At 57.4% G+C, this 23,920-nt stretch overlaps 2 protein-coding genes across 9 annotated transcripts in view; both read right to left on the reverse strand.

Annotated features, from left to right (window-relative positions):
• Nucleotides 1-771: 771 nt before the first annotated feature.
• On the reverse strand, nt 772-14,932 carry LOC111184077 (uncharacterized). Its single transcript, XM_022592260.2, has 9 exons — nt 13,977-14,932; nt 13,106-13,193; nt 12,053-12,181; nt 10,439-10,553; nt 8,878-8,957; nt 4,191-4,289; nt 3,654-3,679; nt 2,561-2,860; nt 772-1,830 (listed from the first exon to the last, which is right to left on the reverse strand). The coding sequence occupies exons 1-9, from the start codon at nt 14,268-14,270 to the stop codon at nt 1,795-1,797; spliced, it is 1,167 nt and encodes a 388-aa protein (XP_022447968.2). The 5' UTR covers nt 14,271-14,932; the 3' UTR covers nt 772-1,794.
• Nucleotides 14,933-16,401: 1,469 nt separating this feature from the next.
• Nucleotides 16,402-23,920, reverse strand: part of OSBPL5 (oxysterol binding protein like 5) — a 68,825-nt gene continuing 61,306 nt past the window's right edge. For all 8 annotated transcript variants that reach the window (XM_089914344.1, XM_089914341.1, XM_089914342.1 and 5 more), the window contains 8 exons: nt 23,260-23,357; nt 22,687-22,776; nt 22,459-22,595; nt 21,840-22,025; nt 21,476-21,602; nt 19,755-19,893; nt 19,214-19,316; nt 16,402-17,526 (listed from right to left, as the gene is read on the reverse strand). In XM_089914344.1, coding sequence (XP_089770470.1) covers nt 17,388-17,526; nt 19,214-19,316; nt 19,755-19,893; nt 21,476-21,602; nt 21,840-22,025; nt 22,459-22,595; nt 22,687-22,776; nt 23,260-23,357 — 1,019 coding nt within the window. In that variant the 3' untranslated portion in view covers nt 16,402-17,387. The remainder of the gene's footprint in view (nt 17,527-19,213; nt 19,317-19,754; nt 19,894-21,475; nt 21,603-21,839; nt 22,026-22,458; nt 22,596-22,686; nt 22,777-23,259; nt 23,358-23,920) is intronic.

Here is a 23,920-nt window from a genome sequence, read left to right on the forward strand (position 1 = left end):
TTTAGACTACTTACCAACACAGGCAACGTCCTTCAAAAACTACTTTTGTTCATATTCCTGCAGAGAGAAGAGAATAAAATGGTTCCAGGAGCAGAAACCTGTGTGGCCTCTTAGAGGAATTCTACTGAAATAGAACCAGAACCTGGTTTCTTGTGGGAGCTGTGGGTGGGTGCCGGTGGGCCTCTATCAACATGATAAGACCCCTGAGTCAGCCCGTGGGGAGTCACCCCCACTCCGTCCCCCCACGGGTAGCAGAGAGCTCACAGCCCAGCGTGTCCTCTGGGTCACGCTCCCCCAGGACACGGCCTGGGCGTGCGGGCGACACCGTGCCGTCACGGCTGCCCCTGCTTGGGCGGGCGGGGGTCCCTGCTGCTCTGCATGTGCTCCTGACTCTTCCCAGACCCAGGCCCTGCTCCTTCCCCCCGGGGGGTTCGGGTAACAGCTGAACGATGTCACCTGGCGGTGACCTGCTCTCTGGATAAGACAATGGAGAGGACACAGGTCTACAGACATGCACTGTGGACAAATATTAGTGACTTATCCACACAGCCTCCTAGTTCAGGGAAATCCGAGCATGGACGGGACACCAGACAGATGAAAGCTGACCACCCGTCTGAAGGAGCTGCCACGAGCACGGGGTTCTCCCTGGATGAGGCCAGGCGTTCCTTGAGATGCCTGGGCCTGAGGCCAGGAGCCTGACCACGTGGTTCAAATGTCAGCTCTGCCTCTGCCCACAGCCGGCAAGGACTCACTGCTCTGTCCCATGGCTGGTAAAAAGGGTAAGAACAGCTGCCCTGTTACAGCACAGCCCCAGAGGGACACCCAGGGACTGGCACGTCACCCTGACCTGACCCTCGGCAGGGGCCCCAACTTCTGCATTTTATTCGTCTCAGGAGCCCTGGAGAATCCGACAAAAGTCACAGGTCGGCTCCCTGAAATAATGCATAATGGCGCACGACCCATGGAACCTACAGTCTCCGGACTTCTCAAGCCCCGTGGCTGTGCAAGGATGGCCCAGGGGTCCATGATCTCCTCCCAGTCTCCCCTTTCTTCAGCCCCTGACCTTGCCCTGCCTTAGGGTTGCTCATCACCAGCAACCCTGGCCCTCCCCCGCAGGGCCACTTAGTGAGTGTCTGATCATTTGTCAAACCCCATTCAGGTGTCACCCACTCGGGAAAGCCCCCAGCAGCCCCACAGCGGAGGATAGGAACCGTCGCTTCCTGCTGTGCACGGCTGGACACGGCCCACCGGGGACAATCCCACCCATCTCGGGATCCATCGCACACCCTGCCCCTGCAGCCCCGTGTTCTCCAGATGCCAAGCCCGGCACCCAGGGGGTGCTTGGCCCAGCTCTGCTGACAGCGCGGGAGGCTTCAGGTCCAGCACCACGGGCTGTGCCTCCTCGGTCCTGCTGTTTCCCAGCCCTGGGGCCCAGCGAGGACACACGCTGAGCCTCTGCCCCCCTGGGTGCCATGGTCCCCTGGTTACCGAGTCCAAGCTCGCGCTGCTCACCGCACACAGGCCAATAAGTCAGACATGAGGTGTTGAGACAAGGAATACTTTATTCGGAAAGCCGGCAGACCGAGAAGATGGCAGACTTATGTCTCAAAATAACCACCTTATCGGAGTCTGGGTGCCATTTTCTTCTATAGAATCAGACAGGGAAGTAAAGTAAAAAGGCAGAATAGAGAGGGAGAGGCGGTGGGGAAGTAAAGTAAAGAGGACCGTCGGTCTTGCAAATCATCTCCTGGAACTGAGGAGGGGATGCATTAATTTCTTCTTTCTTGCAGCCATTCACAGGTGGGCGGGGTCAGATTGTCTCCCTGTGAGCTGAACAGAGGCACTTTAGTTTAATGTTCAGGCAGAGGGGCAGGGTTCCCCGAGGCAGGCCATTATGGATGATTGTAATAATAAAAGCAATGAAAAGCAATGGCTAAAGTCAAAGAAACAGATCCAACATGGAGTCAGAATTGGCTCTTCCCTGTTACACCCTCAGACAGCAGGTAGGGTTGGGGAAGGTTATGGGTTGAACTGTGTCCCCGCAAAGGTTCTGAAGTCCTCCCAGTACCTGTGACTGTGACCGTACTTGGAAACAGCATTGTTGCTCACGACCAAGTTAAGATGAGGTCCCTAGGGTGGCCTCTAATCCAATATGACTGGGGTCCTTATAAAAAGGGGAAATTTGGAGAGGGACTCACACACAGGGAGAAGGCCACGTGAAGATGAAGGTAGAGATGGGGGGATGCTCCTCCAAGCCAAGGAACCTCAGATTGCCGGAAACCACCAGAAGCTGGGAGAGGCCTGGACCAGATTCCCCCTCACAGCCCTCGGCGGGAAGTGACCCTGCCGACACCTTGATCTCCAACTTCCAGCCTCCAGAACCATGAGACAATAAAAGTCTGATGTTTAAACACCCTCCTCCCTGCCCCTGGGCTGTGGGACTTTGTTATATCAGCCTCAGGAAACTCAGACAAGAACTCTGCAAGAGCGCCACACACAGCCCTGCACTCAGCGAGCAGGGGCTTGGTCATCATTCAGACCCTCCCAACGGTCCACTTACCTGCTCCAGGCTGTGGAGGGAAGGGGACACCTCTGCTTGGCCTGGGGGCCTGGGGGTCTCGGGAGCTTGAGTCTGTTGTAGTGTCTGCTCTGGGGCTGCTGGACTTCCTTTGGCCCCCAGCTCCTGTAGCTCAAGGATTTCCCCAGCGTCCTTGGAGGGTCCCGGGTGAGTCCTGGCCTCGGGCGCCAGGGCTGAGTCCTCTACCTCCAACATCGGCCTGGTCTCCACACCAGGGGCTGGTTGGCCCCTCTCAAGGTCCATGGGCATCTGCATCTCCTTGGGCTGGCTGCTTCTAGGTGACTAAAGAACAAAGTCATTTCTTCTGGTGACAGGAGCCTGCAGGACAGGCCCTTCCCAAGCCACTTTTAGGGAAAGAAATGCCAACTGTCTGATAGGTAAGCAAGGCCTGTGCAATTTTCGAGAGGAACACTGCACAGGGTCAGGTCCCTGCTCTGCCACCGACTCCTCGGGGGATCCCAAGAGAAGCCTGTGGTGGGTTGAATGGTGGGCACCCAAGGATAGACCCACATCCTAATCCATAGTACTTGTGAATGGGACCTATTTAGAAATAGGGTCTCTTCAGCCGAGGTCATACTGGATAAGAGTGGGACCGGTATCCTATGACTAGTGCCCTTAAAAGGAGAGAGATTCAGAGACACACGGGGAGAGGCTGTGTGAAAACAGCAGAAATTGGAGTGACGCGCCCATAAGCCAAGGAGTGCCAAGCAAGTCCAGCCCCAAACAGGGGAAGCGAGGAAGGACCTGCCCCTAGAGCCCTGAGGGGACCAAACCCGCCAACCCCTTGACTTCGGATCTCTGGCCTCCAGAACTGTGGGGCAGTAAGCTCGTAATGTTTTAAGCCCCCCGTCTATGGGGATCTGTCTCAGCAGCCCTGGGATACCAAAGAAAGCCTTTTGTCCCCTGTGCCGCAGCAGAATTTAAATCTTCCAGCACAGATGTTCCAGGGCTCTGCTAAGGTGGGCGTAGACACCACTGCACAGGCTAAATGTGGACGCAGCGGGGAAGGCCTGGGGCTGTCCCCCACCCCTCCACCTCCTGGGGCTTCACTGGACAAATCCCAGGGGATACTTACAGGGCTGCCTGGCTCCTTTGGATTTTCTGCAAATCAAAAAGAAGAGAAAGAACAGAAAACAATTGATATTAACTATTACAGCAACTTCTGTGAGGAGAGGAAATGCCTCGAATTCAGAGTCAAGAAAGTGGCCTTAGGTTTCCCAAAACCGACAACCGACTGGAAAAAACACGCAGCTGGGAAAACACAGGAGGGGCACTTACTTGGTAAGCTTCCCCAGCACCCAGGGACTGCCTCCTCCAAGACCCCCTGGCTGGAGCTGCACCCGTCTCTCCTGGCTTCCCGGCCCCCGGCGCCCTGGACGCCTGTCCCCAGCAGCTGCCCTGCGATTTTGGTCTCAAGCCCTGCACGTCGGGGAGCACGCCGTGGGCGGCTCCGAGCCCAGACACATGCAGGGCCCCTGAGATGGAAAGTGAGCAGAGCTGTGTTCAAACGAGAGGCTCCCGTCAGGAACCACTGACCCCAGGCCCCCACTTCTGAGCTCCTGGTGCCCTTGCTGACCTGGTTTCCTCAAGGATCAACGTGACTCTGCTTTACCTCTTCTTCTATAGTGGCAAGTGATGGCGGTGATGATGGCCGTGGCGATGGAAAGGACCACAGTCGCAGCAAGGAGGATCCACGCCCACTTTAGGTTTCCTGCAAGGAGGCAAAACAGAGAATGCTGTCGCAGTGCCAGGCACGCTTACCCCATCCAAGTGACGTGCAGCTCTTGGGCGTGGTGGCAGCACCGCCATTCCCCAGGCCCCGAAGTGCTCCCTTGACGACTGTCGCCACGAGCCTCCCCGGCAGGAGGCACAGGCTCCTCCTTCCTGCTCAGACAGGACCTGGGCTCAGAGGCCCTGGGCTGTTGCTCTCTCATCCTTGGAAGCAGCAGGAGGTCTGACCGGCCAGCAGAGCAGCAAGAGGCCCTGGCATCCCGGGATGGGGCTCAGGTGTGAGTGGTCGTAGCTGCAGGATTTACTACAGGGCCAGCGGCAGGCAGAGCCCGGAGGAGGCTGGGAGGAGGGAGGGGATGGCCAGTCCTCATGGCAGTAGGGCTGGGCCACGCTGGCCCAAGGGACAGGGCAGGGTCCACCCTGGGGAGACCTCTGGCGTGACCACTGGGGTGTCTCCGTCTCACCCTGCTGAGCTCCCAGCGCCGACAGGAGCCGTGGACGCACAGACACGGGGGGCGGGGCGGGCCCATCAGACCCGTGGACGTTCGGCCACCCTGATGCAATCTGTCACCCAGGACAGAGGAGGGAGGAGCGAGTCTTTCCCGTGTTGCCACTGTTCTGCTTAAAGGCTCTTCTTTATTCTCTGATCAGGCCCTTCCTCATTCTGCCTTCTGTTTTGGTGTTTTAATAGCCTTTAAAAGTGTTTGCGGGTTATAGAGGGAACCTACCTCAACATAATAAAGGCCATATACGAGAAACCCACAGCAAACATCATACTCAATGCTGAAAAGCTGAAAGCACTTCCTCTAAGATCAGGAAGGCGACAAGGATGCCCACTCTCGCCACTATTATTCAACAAAGTCTTGGAAGTCCTCACCACGGCAATCAGAGAAGAAAAAGAAATAAAAATTGGAAAGGAAGAAATAAAACTGTCACTGTTTGCAGATGACATGATACTATACATAGAAAACCCTAAAGATGCCACCAGAAAACTACTAGAGCTAATCAATGAATTCGGTAAAGTTGTAGGATACAAAATAAATATACCGAAATCTCTTGCATTCCTATACACCAACAATGAAAGATCAGAAAGAGAAATCAAGGAAACAATCCCATTTACCATCACATCTAAAAGAATAAAGTACCTAGGGATAAGGAGGCAAAAGACCTGTATTCAGAAAACTATAAGATGCTGATGAAAGAAATCAAAGACGACACAAACAGATGGACAGATACACCATGTTCTTGGATTGGAAGAATCAATATTGTGAAAATGATTATACTACCCAAAGCAATCTACAGATTCAATGCAATCCCTATCAAATTGCCAGTGGCATTTTTCACAGAACTAGAAGAAAAATTTTTACAATGTACATGGAAACACGAAAGACCCCGAACAGCCAAAGTAATCTTGAGAAAGAAAAATGGAGCTGGAGGAATCAGGCTTCCTGACTTCAGACTATACCACAAAGCCACAGTAATCAAGACAGTATGGTACTGGCACAAAAACAGAATTATAGATCGATGGAACAGGATTGAAAGTGCAGAGAAAAACCCACGCACCCATGGTCACCTAACCTATGGCAGAGGAGTCAAGAATATGCAATGGAGAAAAGACAGCCTCTTCAATAAGGGGTGCTGGGAAAACTGGACAGTTACACGGAAAAGAATGAAAGTAGAAAACTCTCTAACACCATACACAAAAATAAACTCAAAATGCATTAAAGACCTAAATGTAAGGCCAGATACTGTAAAACCCTTAGAGGAAAACACAGGCAGAACACTCCTTGACGTACATCACAGTAAGATCTTTTTTGAGCCACCTCCTACAGTAATGAAAATAAAAACAAAAATAAACAAATGGGACCTACTTAAACTGAAAAGCTTTTGCCCAGCAAAGGAAACCATAAACATAACAAGAAGACAACCCTCAGAATGGGAGAAAATATTTGTAAATGAATCATCGGACAAAGGATTAATCTCCAAAATATATAAACAGCTCATGCAACTCAATATTAAAAAAACAAACAACCCAGTCGAAAAATGGGTGGAAGATCTAAATAGACATTTCTCCAAAGAAGACATACAGGTGGCTAAAAAGCATATGAAAAGATGCTCAACATCACTAATTATTAGAGAAATGCAAATCAGAACTACAGTGGGGTATCACCTCACACCAGTTAGAATGGGCATCCTCAGAAAATCTACAAACAACAAGTGCTGGAGAGGGTGTGGAGAAAAGGGAACCCTCTTGCACTGTTGGTGGGAACGTAAACTGGTACAGCCATATTGGAGAACAGTATGGAGGTTCCTTAAAAAACTAAAAATAGAACTACCATACGATCCAGCAAACTCATTCCTGGGCATATATCTGAAGAAAACCATAATTCAAAAAGACACATGCACCCCAGTATTCGCTGCAGCACTATTCACAATAGCCAGGGCATGGGAGCAACCTAAGTGTCCATCAGCAGATGAATGGATAAAGAAGATGTGGTACATATACAATGGAACATTACTCAGCCATAAAAGAGAATGAAATAATGCCACTTGCAGCAACATGGATGGATTTAGAGATTGTCATACTGAGTGAAGTAAGTCAGACAGAGGACGACAAATACCATATGACATCACTCATATGTGGAATCTAAAAAAAGGGTACAAATGAACTTACGTACAAAACAGAAACAGAGTTACAGATGCAGAAATCAAACTTATGGTTACCAGGGTGCAGGAGGGGGGAGGGATAAATTGGGAGACTGGGATTGACATATACACACCACTATATATAAGGTAGATAAACAGCAAGGACCTACTGTATAGCACAGGGAGCTCTACTCAATACTCTGTAATGCCCTATACGGGAAAAGAATCTAAAAAAGAGTGGATCTATGTATACTTATAGCTGATTCACTTTGCTGCACACCTGAAACCAACACAACATTGTAAATCAACTATACTCCAGTAAAAATTTAAAGAAAAAAGGTCCTTGCATGTTATTTAAAACAGAAGGAAACTGACAAGCTGATTTTTAAATCTCAGTGGATGTGCTGAGTCCAAGGGTGGCCTGACGACCCTGTGGAAGGAGGCAAGGGGGACTTCAGCTCCAATGTCAAGGCTGGCAGGAAAGTGGCACTGGCCCCAGAACAGACAGACAGGAAGCCCAGATGGACACGGCGCTCAGTTATGACCAAGTAACACTGAGGGCGGGGAAGGGATCGTCTTCAAAACACAAAACGGGGTAGTCGATATGTGCAGTGGGAAAACATACACTGAACCTAGACCCCTACCTCACACCTCGCAAAACACCAATTCCAGGTTCGTGTAGGGTGAAAAAGAGAAAGGTAAGACCACGAAGCTGCTGGCAGGTCACAGAGCAGAATACTTTCTCCGGGTGAGCAAAGAGTTCTCACCCGGGAGAGGAAGAGTACCAAACATAGAGGAAAACAGCCACAAACTTGACCTCATTAAAATGAAGGACCTCTGTCCACAAGAGACCCCATAAAGCGAGTAAAAAGGCACCCTCGGGGGCAGAGGTGGGTGCAGATATCCGATACAAAGGGCTTGTATCCCAAGCTTATAAATAATTACCAATGTTTATAAATAATCATCAAAAATAAGAAAATGAAAACCCCAGACAACGGAATATAAAAATGGGCAAGACATCTTCAGGGACCTGGATGGACCTAGAGATGATCACATGAAGTGAAGTAAGTCAGGCAGAGAATGACAAATACCGCATGAAATCACTTATGTGTGGAATCTAAAAATATGACACAAATGAACATGTTTAGTAAACAGAGGCAGACTCACAGATGTAGAAAACAAACTTATGATTGCCAAAGGGTAAGGGGGGATGAGGGGGAGATAAATTAGGAGTTTGGGATTAACAGATACACACTACTATATATAAAATAGACCAACAACAAGGTCCTACTGTATAGCCCAGGGAACTTTATTCAGTATCCTGGGATAAACCAAACTGGAAAAGAATCTGAAAAGGAATATGTGTATGTATATATATATATAAAAAACTGAATCACTGCTGTACACCAGAAACTAACACAATATTGTAAATCAACTATACTTCAATAATAAAAAAAAAGAATGGGGCTTCCCTGGTGGCGCAGTGGTTGAGAGTCCGCCTGCCGATGCAGGGGACGCGGGTTCGTGCCCCGGTCTGGGAAGATCCCACATGCCGCGGAGCGGCTGGGCCCGTGAGCCATGGCCGCTGAGCCTGCGCTCCGCAACGGGAGAGGCCGCGACAGTGAGAGGCCCGCGTGCCGCAAAAAAAAAAAAAAAATAGTGCCTGAGCCGACACGGCCCCAACATGGGGACAAGGATGGCAGAGCCACCGCTTGTCCCCAAGGATTCTATTTGTTTACTCAAGACAGGAGTGTATGAACGGTGACCCATGGGCCAAGTCCTGCCCACTGCTATAAATAAAGTTTTATTCACACACAGCCAAGCAACAGCAGCAGAGTTGAATTGTGACAACAGGGACCTTAGGGCCCACAGAGCCTCAACTTTTTACTTTTATGGATTTAAGAGACAGAATCAGACCGTACCAGCCTCTGGATGAATTTTTAAGGCACAAACTGTATCCCTTGTGGCGTTGCAGGGTTGAAGGATGGTGCTGTCTTCACACCTGAGAGGAAGAATAAAGAAACCCTGAGCATTACTTCTCCCCGCCCAGGCCCAGCCCAAAGCATCCTTCTTAAAACCCACCCGTCAGGGGTTCGAGGGACCAGCCCCAGGTCCTGTGCTGCCCCACCAGGCTTCAGGCCATCAGTGTCTGGCATTTCCTGGGCTATCTGGCCCAAATTGGCTCAATGGGAATAAAGCTTGGGGATTCTCTGATATATAGGGGAGGGGCCTCCCTCTGTCTCTGTTCCCGGATAGAGATGTGCGTGGCTATGAGGACTGGACCTGCTGTAGCCGTATCTCTACCAAGAGGGAAGTCAGCCTAAAGATGAAGCTCATGGAGAAGGGGACAGGCAAGCAAGTCCAGAGAAGCCAGAGCCCTGATCAGACCAGACCTGAGGGCAGTCCTTACTCTGGACTTGTCCGGTCCCCAAGCCAACAGTTCAACACGGTCTGAGTTGTATTTAAGAGTCTACAAACATGAGCGATTTTACACGTGGCTTTACCGCTGTAAGTGTCTTCCCCAAAGTCCCCCCAATATCTGTGCCCACTCGAAACCACAGAATGGGACCTTATTTGGAAATGCGGTCTCTGCAGACGTAATCGTGTTAAGATGAGGTCATACTGGATCAGGGTGGACCTGAATCGATGACCAGCGTCCTTACAAGAAGGAAATTGTATGCAGGCAGAGAGAAGGCCACGTGAAGATGCAGATACACAAAAGCGCACAGGGAGAAGACCACTCGGAGGTGGAAGCAGAGATTGAAGTGATGCGTCTACAAGCCAAGGAGCGCCAAGGACTGCCGGCAACATGGAAAGCTGAGGGAGCGAGGGAAATTCCTCCCTGAGAGTCTTCGGAGGGAGCACGGCTGCTGACACCTTGATTTCGGACTTCTGGTGTCCAGAACCGTGAAAGAATACATTTCTGTTGTTTATTAAAAGCCACCCACTTGTGGTGCTTTGTTACAGCAGCCCCAGGAGACTCTTACCGTGACAGTGGGCATCCCACCCTGCCTCAGGGCGTGGTACTGCCGTCCTCTCTGCCTGGAGCTTCCTCCCTCCCTCCCTCACGGGGCATCTGCTCTAGAGAGCTGTCTCTAGCATCCCCTCTGTCCCTCATGGGCTTGTCACTGTATAGGTGTTGGGATGGTCTCCACCATGGCTGGGGGCGCCAGGCCTGCCATAAGACCTGCAGGCCACAGCGGGGCTCATGATCACACCTGAAGGAAGGAAGGAAGGAAGGAAGGAATGAGCACTGACTCCAGTCCGTCACCAGGTGGAAACATCCAGGTGACTTGTCTGACTTAATTTCAGGACACCTCTGTGGGGCAGGTGCTACCATTAGCCCCATTTTACACATGGGAAAACGGAGGCTCTGGGAAGGGGGCGGAAGAATAAGTGACCCAAAGCCAAACAGGCAGTGAATGGAGGAAGGGAACCCATGCCCAGGCCTGTTTGTTCAGCTCACACACCCCAGGCCAACACCTTTTACACCGGAAGCAGCTCTCTGTGCAGTCCATGGAGTCGCAGTAGAAGTTGCCCTGCTTGCACTGGCATAGCCGGTCGCTAGTTGGGAAGCATTCAGTCACCACCTCCTGATCTGCTGGAGGGAAGGCCAAGGGTCAGTCACAGGGGCCTGGACTCTGTCCTGCCCATGCCGGCCACGTCCAGGTTCGTAGTCAAAGCCTCAGAATCTTCACCCCCCCTCCTTCCCCAGCAGGGATGGAGACAGGGACCAGCCAGACCTCATCCCCTGCATCTGGAGTGTCTGTGGAGGGGCCCGTGGGTGCCCCTGCAATCTGGGCTGGGGCACAGGGCCAACTGCTCAGAAACACCCCCAAATCATTCTGTCCATCTCGTTTGCCCCACAAAGATCAGAAGAGCACTACTCAGTGTGGACACTGAACGGTCTCTCCCAGCATCACTGGGGGATCCCGCCTTTCGCCTGTGACGGGCTCGCTCATGGGGCCACACCCCACATTTCACATCTACGGGGCTATTTCCACGGGGCCCACTGTCCACCCCCACGTGAATATCACACTGCTGAACTGTCTCTCTGTACAGAGTCCTAGTACTTGGGGGAGCCAGTGTGCTATCTTGTTTTCCTCCTTTAGGAAAGAAGGAAGTTGTTTTGGCAACTGTCAGCATAGCCAGTTTTATGAAATCTCCTATTGGGATAGTTTACTTTTTAAAAATAAAAATTGTATCTACTTAAGGGGTATGGCATGATAAGTTGATACATTCTGTTGGGATTTTCATTGGGAACGCACTAAATCTAAGAGCCATTCCTGGGAAAACTGATATTTTTAAAACACCGAGGGAGTTCCCTATCTGTCCAGTGGTTAGGACGCTGCGCTGTCACTGCTGTGGCCCAGGTTCAGTTCCTGGTCAGGAACTAAGATTCTGCAAGTTACACCGTGTGGCCCAAAAAACCCCCCAACAAAATGTTGAGCCTTCCTGCTTACTATCTTGTGGTATTCCTCTCCATATTTAGATTTCCTTAAATGTTGTTTGTTCACTTACACATTTACACATGCTTTGCTAGATTTATTCCAAAGAGTCTTGTTTGTATGGGGTTTTTTTTGCTAATGGAAGTGGTATTTTTCAATTACATTTTAAAAAACAATGTCACCGATATACAGAGATTTGGAAGAACTTCTGTATATCATCCTTATACATAGCAACTCTGAAATCCTAATGACCTGTAGGTTGATTCTTTAGCCAATACACACAGCATCATGATAAAAACAAGCACTTCGGGGCTTCCCTGGGGGCGCAGTGGTTGAGAGTCCGCCTGCCGATGCAGGGGACGCGGGTTCGTGCCCCGGTCTGGGAAGATCCCACATGCCGCAGAGCGGCTGGGCCCATGAGCCATGGCCACTGAGCCTGCGCGTCCGGAGCCCGTGCTCCGCAACGGGAGAGGCCACAGCGGTGAGAGGCCCGCGTACCCCAAAAAAACAAAACAAAACAAAAACCAAGCACTTTGTGATGTCTGCTCTAGCAGCCCCATCCCCGTGTTCCTCTGTGATAATTTCCTTTGGTGAGGTTCCCACAGGGCCAGTCGACAGGGGCACGTTGCCTGGACGGCAGCCCACTCACCCTCCCGGCACTGGGAACACGGCACGCAGCTGCTCTCCTCACTGGGGTGGGCCCGGAAGGTTCCAGACTCGCACTCCCTGCATTCTCCAACGCTGTGGTCCTGGTCTATGTATTTGCTGACGTAGTAGCCTGTGGCAGGTGGTACACGGAGGGGAGGTGGGTGTCCAGGGCTGTCCTGCTCTGCCGCAGACCCTGCCTGGTCTCTGAGGCCTCTGCATGAGGAGGTCCCAAGGCACCTGGAGGCCAGACGCCCTGCACAGTACCCACCCCTCTCCTCCCGTCTCCTTGGAACATTCTGGACTGATCCGAGGCCACAGGTGTCCCAGAAACCGGGGACCTGAATTGTCCCTTGGCTTTTACTGATGACATGCAGTATGTGGATGCTGGGCAGAGGTCACAAGATTTCATGTTGGACCAACTGTGTCCCTTTCTTTCGTACATGTGGTTCATGTAGGTGTGCGTGTGAATGCATGGATGTGTGTGTATAGATGTATGTAGTGTGTGTACTGGTGGGTGTGTGCGGGTGTGTGTGGGGAGGATATGGGGCTGAGTGTCCAGGTTTTGGGTGTTTGGTCTCTGAACCAGGAGCCCCGGAAGGCACACTTTCCCGGATAAAATGAGGCACGTGTACAGGTGTGTGTGAGTGGACGATGCCCACGGTGATGGTACAGGTGTGTGGCTGGACCCTTACAAGAGGAGGCCGTGAAGGGACTTTCATTGATCACGTGGGCACACCTGTCTGAGTGTGGATGGGGTGCGGGTGGGAAGGTGGGCGTGTCCAGCCTGGGCATGGGCCACCACTTCTGTCCTCCAAGCCCTGCTGAACTCACCTCACCCATCTCAAAACAAGCACACACCGCTCTGTTCACACGAGAGCCCCCAAGGTGGGTGCAGAGGTGGGGCACTGGGCAGCTGCCCAGGAGAGGCCCTCCCACCCACAGACAGCCAGGTACTCCCCACAGGCAGCCCCCAGCTCTGCTCGAAGGGACTGCGGCCTCCCTCCTCCCAGGCAGGGTCTGCCCCGGAAGGCTCTGGAAGTGGTCCCAGACTCACCAGCCGGGCAGAGTTTGCTGCAGCGGCAAAGGCTGGTAACCTCATACTCCCCCGGGTTACACCGGGTCTCCCCGGTTGCCATGGTCACCTTCAATCAGAAAGAGATTGGCATTATCAAAAGATGCCTCTGCTCCTGATGGACGCAGACACCGAGACCCCTGAGCAAGGAGTGGCAGTCACCCCCCAACCCGGAGCACTGCCTCCCTCGTGGAAGTGGGCTTCCTCGGGGGAGCATCTCCATGCTGTTCCACTCGCGATACAGAGCAGTAATATTTGGGGGGAATATGTTCTTTAGTTCCCAAATGCATGTGGATTTGTTGACTACTTCGATGGTGGGCGCCTATTTTATTTGCATGGCCAGAACTAGACCCTTTGTGGTAGTAAACCTTTGGAATTTAGTATTTGATTTTTTCTAGTCTATAGTCAATTGTTTCACCTGTTGCATATAGACTGTGTTAAGAAAGGATATTGTCTATGGGTGGGGAACGGGGATCTGAGTGTGTATGTGTATCTGAATGTGTACATCTTTGTATTATATATTTGAATGTACACACACACACACACACACACACACACACAGCCCCCCCCCCCCCCCGCAGCCCCGGCCCTCCGCAGTCCCGTCCCTCGCATGCCCCGCCCCTTCCACTGGGGCTCCCCGCGCTCAGTCACCAAGGATGTGCAGCGGGCTCGGCCCCGCCTGCTGGGCCTTTGGGTGCAGGAAACTTCCCGTTGAGACCTGCTCGGGATGGGAATCCGGGTGCGGGATGTCCCGCCGCCCGGGTCATCCTCGCTCCGGACGCGCGCCCAGGCCACAGCCCCCTTCCCGTTCTCAGACTCCTCCCTTCCCCGAGCCCCTCCGCCGCCGTCCCACCTGCGCCGCGAGCAGCAGCAGCACCGCCAGGACACCGCGCGCCCGGGGCTCCATCGCGACGCCTCTTCGGACGAGCTGACAACTGCGGTCACACTTCCAAGCCTGGCTACCCGTCGACCCCCGGGCCCCATTCACTGAGGAGTTTCTGACTTCACAGCCAATCGGAGGGGAGCTTCTGACCAAAGTACCCAATCGGAGCGGACGGCCTTCCCCTCGCCCCACCCACGGGCTCCGCCTCCCAGTTGCCGCGCCTCCCTGCTGGAAGCGGTACTTTCCGCTTCCCCGAATTCCCATAGGTCGGCCACGCGGAGAAGATGCCTAGGACCGGTGGTCCTAGACTCACGTTTCGGCCCTGCCCGTCCCTGGCCCCCGCGCCTCCCGCCTCAGATGCCGAGGTCTTCAGCCCAGGCCGTCGCCGCGCCGGGGCCACCGATGGGCTTCGGGCTTCGGCGCCCCCGGGACGGCCATTCCCGGCCCTCCCCCCAAGTTTAACTTGTTGCCCAGTCGCTTCCGAGGGGGCGGGGGAGGGCAGGGTGTATGCACAGCCCCCGCTGCAAAGGAAAGGACGGAGCGCCTCGCTTGCCGCGCCCCCCTCCCCAGCCCCTCCTGGGCGAGCACGCTGCCGACCGCCGGTCCCCCCTCACCCGCCCCTCCTGCGCCCTCGGCCCCAGATGCCCCAGGGGCTCCGACCTGGGCTCGGGTGGCCGCCGCACACCGAGCGTCTGTCTCTCCCTCCCCGCCTCAGCCCACAGCATCTTTTGAGCTGCCCGCGGGAGCGACGTTGATGAGGGAGGCGGGTGAGGTGGATGAGAGGGATTCAAGGGGAGGAGACCCTTCCTTCGTGGGGAGAGCAGGATGCAGCCCAGGCACATCCACAGGGAGCTTCGCGCCCCTTCATCTCCTCAACCTCCTCCAACGTCCCCCGCCCCCACCCGGAATCCCGTACTCCAGGGGGCCCTCTCAGCTGCTTGAGTCTCTCTGCCCTGTCCGGGACCCGGGTCGCTTCTGCTAGAAGTTCCTCCTACTAGAGGTTGCTGGCTGTTCACCCAAGGAGGTGACAAGGTGAGGTGACTGTCACCGTGTCCCCAGGAAGTGCATCTCCTCAGCCTCTCTCTTTGCTGCTCTGAGTCTCCTAGAGGGTGAGGTGGGGCACCCGCACAGGCCCTCCTGAGCCTCCACTCTCCTAGTCCAGCTGCAACATCCTCGTCCCGCCCAGATGCCCTGGGAGCCAAGCCAGGCACACTGTCAGTGGGGCGGGGAAATGGGTGCTGAGTGGACGTGAGGGTGGGAGGCCCAGCTCTGGACCCTACATCATTCTAGATTTAACCACCAGCATCTGGACACCCAAGAGTTGGCTGATGGACCCTGAAACCACGTCCAGGTTTTTAGTGCACGGAGGGGCTGCGTGATGCCCTTGCAGCCACCCCTCTGGGCATTGGCCACCTGTTCCCCTGGGACGATGCCCACCCAGCTTTCTTTTCCTCGTTATTTAGAGTAGTTCTTGGCCTACCAAGGACATAAAGAGAATTCTGGGGGAGATTCCGAGGCTGCAGGGGTCAGGGGTTGGAGGGGCTGGTGGATCAGGCTGCAGCAGGGTGGCCCCGTCTGGCTCTGAAGGGGTCAGGGTGCAAGACAGGTGGCCCAGGGCTTTGGGTCCAGAGCAATCTGCCTCAATAACAAGGTGCAGAATACTTCCACCTGGAAAGCACCCACCCTCAGCAGGGAGGGACAACCACATGGGATCCAGAGCCAGTCTAGGGGGACTGCCCTCGATGCGGGATCCTGGGAGTCCCGTCTGCTTGGTGCAGGCATGAGGGCTGGGATGGCAGTGCCCACCTGCCCCTTCCTCGGCCCCAGTCCAAGTCCATCCTGTCCTGCGGCCTCTCCCTCTGTCTTTCCTCCTTCGTGTACTGTCAGGGCTGGGCTGCAGTCTCCCTGTACTGTGGTGCATGGGGTCTGCGGTCAGCTGTCCCTACCCTCCCCTTCAGGGGTATCCTGGGCTGTCCCAGAAAAGGGAGGCCCACTCACCTGGCCCTGGTGTTTGTGAGTACTGGGAATGGTGGCCACAGTGGAACTGAAGGGCTGGGCTGGGGGCAGCAGGGCAGGGAGGGGGCTGTTATTGTGGAGAAGGGACCAGGCCAAATGGGCTTGAGGGCCACCCTGGAGGCCCCGGTGGGCAGCACCCATCCCGTGTCCTCAGCTGGCTCAGCGGCTGTTTGACAGGACCCCAGCTTCCTGGCGCTGGCTCAGCAGGGTGGGCTGCTTCTAACTGCTCCCTGCAAAGTGCACCCCCATCCTTCACGGACCTCCTCCCTCCATCCTCAGGGCCTCGGACCCTTCCCTGGGCCCCTCCAGCCCCAGACAGCTTCTGCTGGCATTGAGTTTCTCCCCTGAAAGACATCCCACCCCCGCCAGTTTCCAGAAGTTCCCCAAGAAGACAACACACACAATATGTGTGTCTTGTTTATTTCAAGGGATGGAGCAAAGACATGTCCCCAAACTGGGGGAGGGTAAGAACGTGGGTACATAAACTGGACAGTCAGCTCAGATGACGCTGTCACAACATAGTTTAAGGCTCCGTGTGTATCTACATGTGCAGATGCTCTCTCTCTCTCACACACACACACACACCCCCTGGCATTTGACACAGGAATGGAGGCCAGACGCCAGGCGCTGTTTGCAGCCTGCCTAAAATATTGCGATTGCGTTTATTAAAAACATGTGGGAGGAGAAGACCGTGCATCAATCTGAGCAAAGTGTCCAACTCAGGCTCCGGGCCGGGGACGCTGTCCCCAGGCACGCCGTGCTCACGTGTGCCCGCCCCAGCTTGGCACGTCCTGGCTGAGGGAGGTGGGGCGGGTCCTGTAGGTATATGAGCTGGGCTCTGTCCAGACAGCACAAAGGCAGAATAAAGCTCCAAGCGCCCTCTCCAAAGCGACCCAGCTGGCGCCCCCAGCCAACCTGTGGCCCCTCCACGGCAATGTGGGCAGGGTCTCAGGAAGGGATGGCCTGTGTGTTAGGCCAAGGAGGGCCTGGGGTCCCGGCTTGCTCCTCAACGCCCCCCACTCACCCCTGCTGGGGGACATCCAGAGCCCTGCAGGCTCTCCTGCCCCTCCACCATCAATCCCCTGAGGCTGACCAGGGAGGATGGGACGAGGTCACCAGGGAGTGCAGTGCACAACGAATGTGGCATTTGGCTTCAGCATTAAGGCCAGCACCTCCCCGGGAGGACCCCGTGTGGCCCCCCAGGTCCCTCCTGCTGTTGTGCCGCCGTGGGCCCCTCTGTCCACAGAGGCCGTGCTCGCTGGGTCTCTGCCTCCACGGGGCTGGCTTAAAGTGCTAGGTGCCTGGGAGGGAGGCTGGGGCTGCCCGAGTTCTGCAGGCGATGCCCACGCCGTCCCTGAAGGGCTCTTATTTGAGGATGTAGTTAATGAGCAGCTGACACGCCAGGAACATGCAGAGCAGGAACCACGAGCGGGGACTGTGCAAGAGGCCCGGGGCCGGTGCCTGCCTGGCCTGTGCCGTGGAGCTCAGCACGGCCGAGAGATGCCTGGAATGATAGGGCACCGCAGTTCAGCGGGGGCCAGCCCAGGCAGGATGGCACATCCCTGCCCCGGGGTGCAAATGGGGGGGGAGGGACCCAGGGCACAGTGGCTGCGCTGCGCTTCCTGGGCACACATTCCGGGGGGGGGCGGTCAAGGCTGGGGGAGCTGGGCCTCCTACATCCTCCCTCCCACCTCCATTGTTATGGGCTGAACTGTGTCCCCCGAAGTCCTCTGTTGGAATCCTGACCCCCAGCGCCCCAGAATGCAACTGTATTTGGAGATGTGACCTTTAAAGAGGTGAATAAAGTAAAATGCGGCCACTAGGATGGGCCCTAATCCCGTAGGACTGCTGTCCTTATAAGAAGAGGAGGTCAGGACACAGACACACACAGAGGGACGACCCCGTGAGGACCAGGGAGAAGACGGCCGTCTACACGCCGAGGAGAGGCCTCAGGAGGAACCAGCCCTGCACTGATCTTGGACTTGCAGCCTCCAGGACTGGGAGAGGTAAATGTCTGTGGTTGAAGCTGCTTCCCTGTGGTACTCTGTATGGCAGCCCAGGAAACCCATAGCCCCGCCCTGGACTCTGACGTCAGTGTGTGTCTGGACCTCAGCAGAAGCTTCTGGCGGTTCTCCCAGCCACCCGCCTGGCAACTAGTCTCCTCCTGTGGTGCTAGATGGCCACCCCGACCCTCCCGGCTCCCACGGCCTCTGGGCTCAGCTCCACCATCTCCGCCCCCTCACCTGACTCGCCCTTCTCCTGGCAGCGGCCCACCTGTGGTGCCCTCTGCTCTCAGTGCTGGCCTCTGCTCTCCCCCTTTGCAGCTCCTCCCTGCCCACCTGCATCCTCCTCCAGGAAGCCCTCCCTGACCATGGAGACAGCATTCCTCTCCCTCTCTCAGCCCCACACAGCCTGCAGTGGAGTGGGGTGCTAAAACGGTGTGAAACGCCTCTATGCCACACATGGGTGGGTCACAGGCGTGAAATTCTAGGCTTCCGAGGGCGGCTCCAGCTAACAGCTGGTTAAGTGCTCGCTGGGTGCCAGGCACAGAGCTCAGCCCTCTGCTCCATCCTCTTCCCACCCCAGGGCCACTGCTGTCACTCCAGTTCACAGATGGGGAGACTGAGGCAGGGACAGCCCGAGGTCCCACAGGCCGGGAGTCCTGCAGCCCTGCTGGAGCCGGGAGCCTGGCTCTGGGGCAGAGCTGGCAAGCAGGGCTCTGCCTCCTGGTGCCGGCAAATAGAGTGTGTTCCCAGTCTTCCCCGAGATGACTCACCCAGCTGTTCCTGAGGACCCACTATTCTTGGAGCTGGGGCCACCGCGGGGCGGTAGGAGGCATCCTCGGGGGAGCCGGTGCTGGCAGCACCTCCTTCCAGCTTCTGTCTGCTCCACCCGCCACAAGCACGGGCAGCCCTGCCCTGGTTCACCTGGACTCCATCAAGCCCCCGCCAGACCCAGCATCCTCCTTGCCAGCTCAGCCTGTTCACACGCCGCGTTCTGCCCTGCCCGCCCCTCGCAGAGGGCAGAACCCAGGAGGTCCCCTGTCCTCGCCCAGTAGCCAGACCGGCTGAAGTCCTGAGGGTTCTAGCCCAAGTGACAGTGCAGGTGAACGCCTGCCCTCACCCCCCGCCGGCTCTGGCTCTCCTGCTCTCTGACCCGGAGCCCCGGCTGGACCCCCGAGCATGGCCCACCTATGTAGCTCCTGCTGGGCCTCCCGGATGGACAGGATCCCCTCGTGCAGCAACTGCAGCCGCCACGCTTCCTTCCCACACCGAGGGCACGGGCTCTCGCAGCCTGGGACGCAGGACCCGGGGGACAAGGGAACACGGGGTGGGGGGAAGAAGTGAGGATGAGCGGGGATGTCTGGGGAGCCGGCAGGTGGGGTCGTGGGGCCGTGTCCCACCTCACAGGAGCCTTCAGGTGAAGCTAATAACACAGGGAGGTGGTGCCGAGGGATGTTTCCAGAGGGAACCCCGGGCTCCGCTGGCCTCTGATTCGCCCAGAGGCGGGAACCAAGCTGGGGAGACAGGCACGCCCTTGAGGGCAGGGGGCAGAGAGGCAGGAGCCAATCCGGAGAGTCACAGACAGATGGGCAGGTCACAGCCCCGCCCCTCGCTCTGGCCCCGCCCCCTGGGTGCAGACTCGGGAGCCCTGCCCCCTCTCACACCCCCCTCTGCCCTTCGGCTTCTCTGTCCTCCCGCCCTGAAGAGGGCCTGGCCCAGGAGGGCTCACCGGGAGCGAAGTCACGGTCCTCCTCCTCGTCAGAGAGCTCTGGGCAGGACTCGGGCGTGGAGCCGCTGCTCTCGGTGGCCTGGCTGTGGCCAGATGGCTGGTCGCTGGCCTTGCGGAGCCGCCGGTCGGGGCCAGATCCCTGGAGGGAGATGGAGCGGCTGTGGCCGGGAGCTCACCCACACCCACCGCACCCTCGTGCGCCCGCCGTGCCCTCGGGGACCTGCTGGGGTGTCGCTGGCCTTGGCGACGTGGTGGGCTTATGCCAGGGCAGCTCCAGAGGAGGTGGCCGGCAGAGAAGGGAACTGCTGGCTCAGGGTGCACAGAGGAGGTCTGGCCCTGGCCTGCCTGGACTGGAGCCTCACTCCCCCCGGGCCTCAGGGTCCTCAGGGGTAATGCAGACTGCTGGCCCCTCTGCGGCGGCCTGGGGACCGTCACGAGGTCCTGCCCAGTACATGCGGAGATGATGGGGGTGGGGCCAGGGACCCGCTCAGTGTGTGAGCTGAGGGCTCCCCCATCATGGAGGGACCCCCAGGCTGGCCGGCCTCAAACAAGCCCCCTGAGTACAGGAGTGGCCAGGTGACAGCAGGCTTGTGTCCAACAGACAGGCCCAGGATGGTGCCTGGACGCTCTGCATTAGGGCCCTGTGGCTCTGATGTGTATCAGCGATGGGGGGGTGGGGTCAGCGATGGGGGTGGGGTCAGTGCTGGGGGGTAGGGTCAGCGATGGGGGTGGGGTCAGTGCTGGGGGGTGGGGTCAGCGATGGGGGTGGGGTCAGCGCTGGGGGGTGGGGTCAGCGATGGGAGGCGCAGACAGAGATGGAGGGTGGGGCAGTCCACCCAGGTAGACTTTGCTGCAGGGACAGGTTTTGGGGTTTGGTGGGGCCTGAGGCGACTGGAAAGGCTTAAGTGAAGGAGGAGGATGCAGAGGGGCGTCAGGTGGACACGTGTGCAAGGGGCTGGGGCCATCTGGTCGAGGTCGAGGGGCCGCGGAATGTGGCGGAAGGGTGGGTGGGACACACGTGGCTAGTGAGATACTGTGGCCCCTGTTTGCTGGGAAAATTGGGGCCCCTGGGCAAGATGGGGAGTCCGCCCCTCCCTGCCCCGGGTGGGCCGTGCCCCCCCGGCCGTGTGCACCGTGGGTGCCTAGCTGGTGTAGTGTGTGCTGTTCCACACGTGGAACCTGTCCACGTGGTGGGGGCCGCTCCAGGCTTCCCTCAAAAGGCACCTCTGTCTGGAGCTCTCCTTCCTCGTGTCTCCTGGAACCTCCCACCTGCCCTCCCGCGCACCTCCCACCCTCTCTCCCACACTTTTGAGGCCCAGGCATCTGGGTAAATGTGCCGTCTCCTGCTCCCACTTGGGCGAGTCCCTGGGCTGCCCAGAGCCTCCGTTTTTTCATCTGTGGAATGGGATAGCATGCTGCCCGCACCGCAGAGGGCGGCTCTGGGGGTTGATGGGCCAGGACCATACACCCTGGCACAGTGCCCTGAACACCAGGGTGCCCTGGGAACTGGGCGTCCCGCAAATCCAGGCGTCCAGGCCCCATGCTGGGCAGGGAAGGGCAGGACAGGGATGCATGGGGATGCCAGAGGAGACCCTGCTAGGACGTGGGTCAGAGTGTGCCAGGGTGGGGGACCCAGAGGAGGGGGCCAGGCAGGTGGGTGTGAGGGTGGGCATGGGGCCACACCTGGAGGGACCCAGCAGGGGCCCTGGGGTTGTGCTGACCTGGTGCCTGGGCCCCGGGCTGCCCAGGAAGGTGGTCTGGCGGGCCATGGTCTCCCGCTTCAGGGTGTGCAGGACCCCGTCTTGCTCAAACTGGGCAATGTCCTTCAGGGGGTCCCAGGGGCTGTGGCTGGAGGGTCCAGAGAGTGTCTGTTGGCAGGGGCGGTGGCCCTCGGAGTGAGGGGGCCCCAGCCCGGCCCAGCCCTCAGCCTCCCAGCAGGACCGGAGACCCCCAGGGGAGTGACCGTTGCCTGCACCTGTGTGCAGCCCCTGTGTGACCCTCCCTCCCCATCACCCAGGGCCAGGATGGTGGGGGTCTGCTACCCAGCCCACCACGGGGCCCAGGCCGCTGTCTGCCAGCACTCACTCCTCGTATCGGTAGCGCCACTCCTGGGTGGTGGGGTCCAGGTGGAACAGCTGCGGCGTCCAGGGCACCAGGTTCTGCTGGCGCTCTCGGGCCTGATGCCGCTGTGCCTCCTCCAGGGCAAACTTCTCCTGTGTGGCTTTGTGCTGGTCACCCTCGCTGATGGCCCTGGTGACGTGCTGCCAGAGCCTGCGAGCGGAGCACACGTTCTGAGCTGGGGGACCTGGGCAGTCCCGTCCCCTCACACTAGAGGGGAGCCTCAGAGCAACCTCCACTTGATTGCCTCCAGTGACAGGGAGCTCACTGCCTCTCAGGGTGCCCGGGTCTCCTGGGCACTGTTGATTTACCCTGAGATGGTTCTTTCTTATGCTGGACGCACACCTGCCACCAGCAGGGCCCTCCCTGTGGACTGCAGGTCATCTGCCCCGGAGCCTGCTCTTCCCCAGGCCTCCCCTGCTCTCTCTCCAGCTGCCCACAGCTGGATGTGTCCTCTGCCAAGAAAGGTCCACTCAGGTCCATTCTCCCTGCCACAGACATCCAGGGGACGTGCACCCAGGAGACAGCAGCTGCCGGCCCGGCCACCCCAGCCGTGGTCAGGGGTCCTGCAGCGCCCGGGCTTTACCTCTCCGACTCCAGCTCTGTCTGCTCCTCCAAAGGCACCGTGTGGCGCTTCAGCCGCTGCCCGCGGACCTCCTCGCTCGGGTTCCAGAAGAGCTCGGCGCCTCCTCTGCCCTCCTCCTTGATGAACACTTCCCTGTCCTGCCCCAGACAGCCGGGCAGGTCAGAGGTACCAGCCGTGGCCTCTGCTGCTCCCGGGCCCACCCGCGCCTGCCCGGAGGCGGCCTCTCACCCAGTGTCCCGTGAGCCGCGCCAGGACCTCCTCGCCCGATGTGATCTTCCCGGAGATCTGGTTGATGCTCGTGCTGCCCCCGAAGAAGGGCTGTGGGGACACACCCGAGACGATGCCCTTACGACGCTGGTGAGGGCAGCAGCCACGCCCCCCTCGTGGAGCTGGGGAGGAGGGGCCCCTTCCTCATGGGTGGGTGGGAGGTGAGCTCCCAGCCCCAGTGCATGGGGGGCCGGCTGGGACGGGACTGAAGCTGGAGGTGGTCACGCTCGCCCATGGTCCAGCCTGAGCTCAAGGGTGCTGGGTCCCTGCCAGGGCTTTGTGCCCCGTGGTGGGGAAGGGGCCTGGGCCTGTCCTAGCTCCGCTGTGTGGCCTGTGGGCAGCCCCTTCCCCTCTCCGAGCCCCGCTGTGCTACAGGGAAGCCAGGAGCTGCTCGTCCATGTGCACCTGCTCAGGAAACCATCCCTGGGGCACTGAGAGGGCAAGAGGGGGCCACCCAAGGCCTCGCCTCTCCCCGGCCCAAGCCCCACGCCCCCCAAGGCCCCTGGGTGGCCGAGGTGCTGTGACCAGTGCTACCTTGAGCTTGAATTCCAGCTCAGCCTGGAAGTTGTTCTTCTCACACTCGACGGTCACTCTGCCGCCCAGCTCCATGGTCATGGTGCCGTAGAGAATGCCTGGAACACAGCCACATTGAGGGGTCAGGGCCACCCCCTGGCCAGCCGAGTCCCCAGACCTCTGCTGAGTCCTGACCCAGCAACACTGAGCCGGGGAGGCCCCTGTCAGGGCCCGGAGGGCGAGACGGGAGCAGGGAGGGGGCAGGCGCTCTGGGGGCAGTGCTGCCAGGAGGGGGAGAATCTCGTTAGGTGAGCAGGGCCCGTGACCGGGCCTGATTCCGCAGTGACCGGCTCCCTGCAGCGAACGGGGTCTCTGGCCCCAGGGCCTTTGCTCATGCGAGTTGCTAAGTCTGGGAGACACCCCCACCATTTACTAGGTCACCTCCTCCAGCAGCCCCTGTTCCAGGCTCCCAGGAGCCCCACTGCCCCCGGGAGACCCTCGTCAAGGCCTGTCACTCCGCTCCACAGATCCTGCCCCGATGTGGGTGCCTGCATCTTCCCTGCTCACCGCTGTGCACAGGACGGGCCCACGTGGTTTTATTTTTTTTTTAACTTAATACATATATTTTTTAATTACTGAAGGAAAGCATGAGTCTTCTATTTCTGGTCTTATGGAGGGCTTA

The sequence above is a fragment of the Delphinapterus leucas genome, chromosome 7, assembly GCF_059928025.1.
Source record: "Delphinapterus leucas isolate spDelLeu-1000000601 "Yukka" chromosome 7, BTC_Dleu_Yukka2, whole genome shotgun sequence".
NCBI lineage: Eukaryota > Metazoa > Chordata > Mammalia > Artiodactyla > Monodontidae > Delphinapterus > Delphinapterus leucas.

Bases quoted from the DNA above. Each gene is read 5' to 3' on its own strand.
- LOC111184077 (XM_022592260.2), bottom strand. From the start codon at position 14,270: ATGGGAATTCGGGGAAGCGGAAAGTACCGCTTCCAGCAGGGAGGCGCG. The intron at 8,958-10,438 runs GTGTTGGCCTGG...TCTTCCTCTCAG, and splicing joins AGCTGCTTCCGGTGTAAAAG to GTGTGAAGACAGCACCATCC. The intron at 3,680-4,190 runs GTAAAGCAGAGT...TTTGATTTGCAG, and splicing joins TTGCCACTATAGAAGAAGAG to AAAATCCAAAGGAGCCAGGC.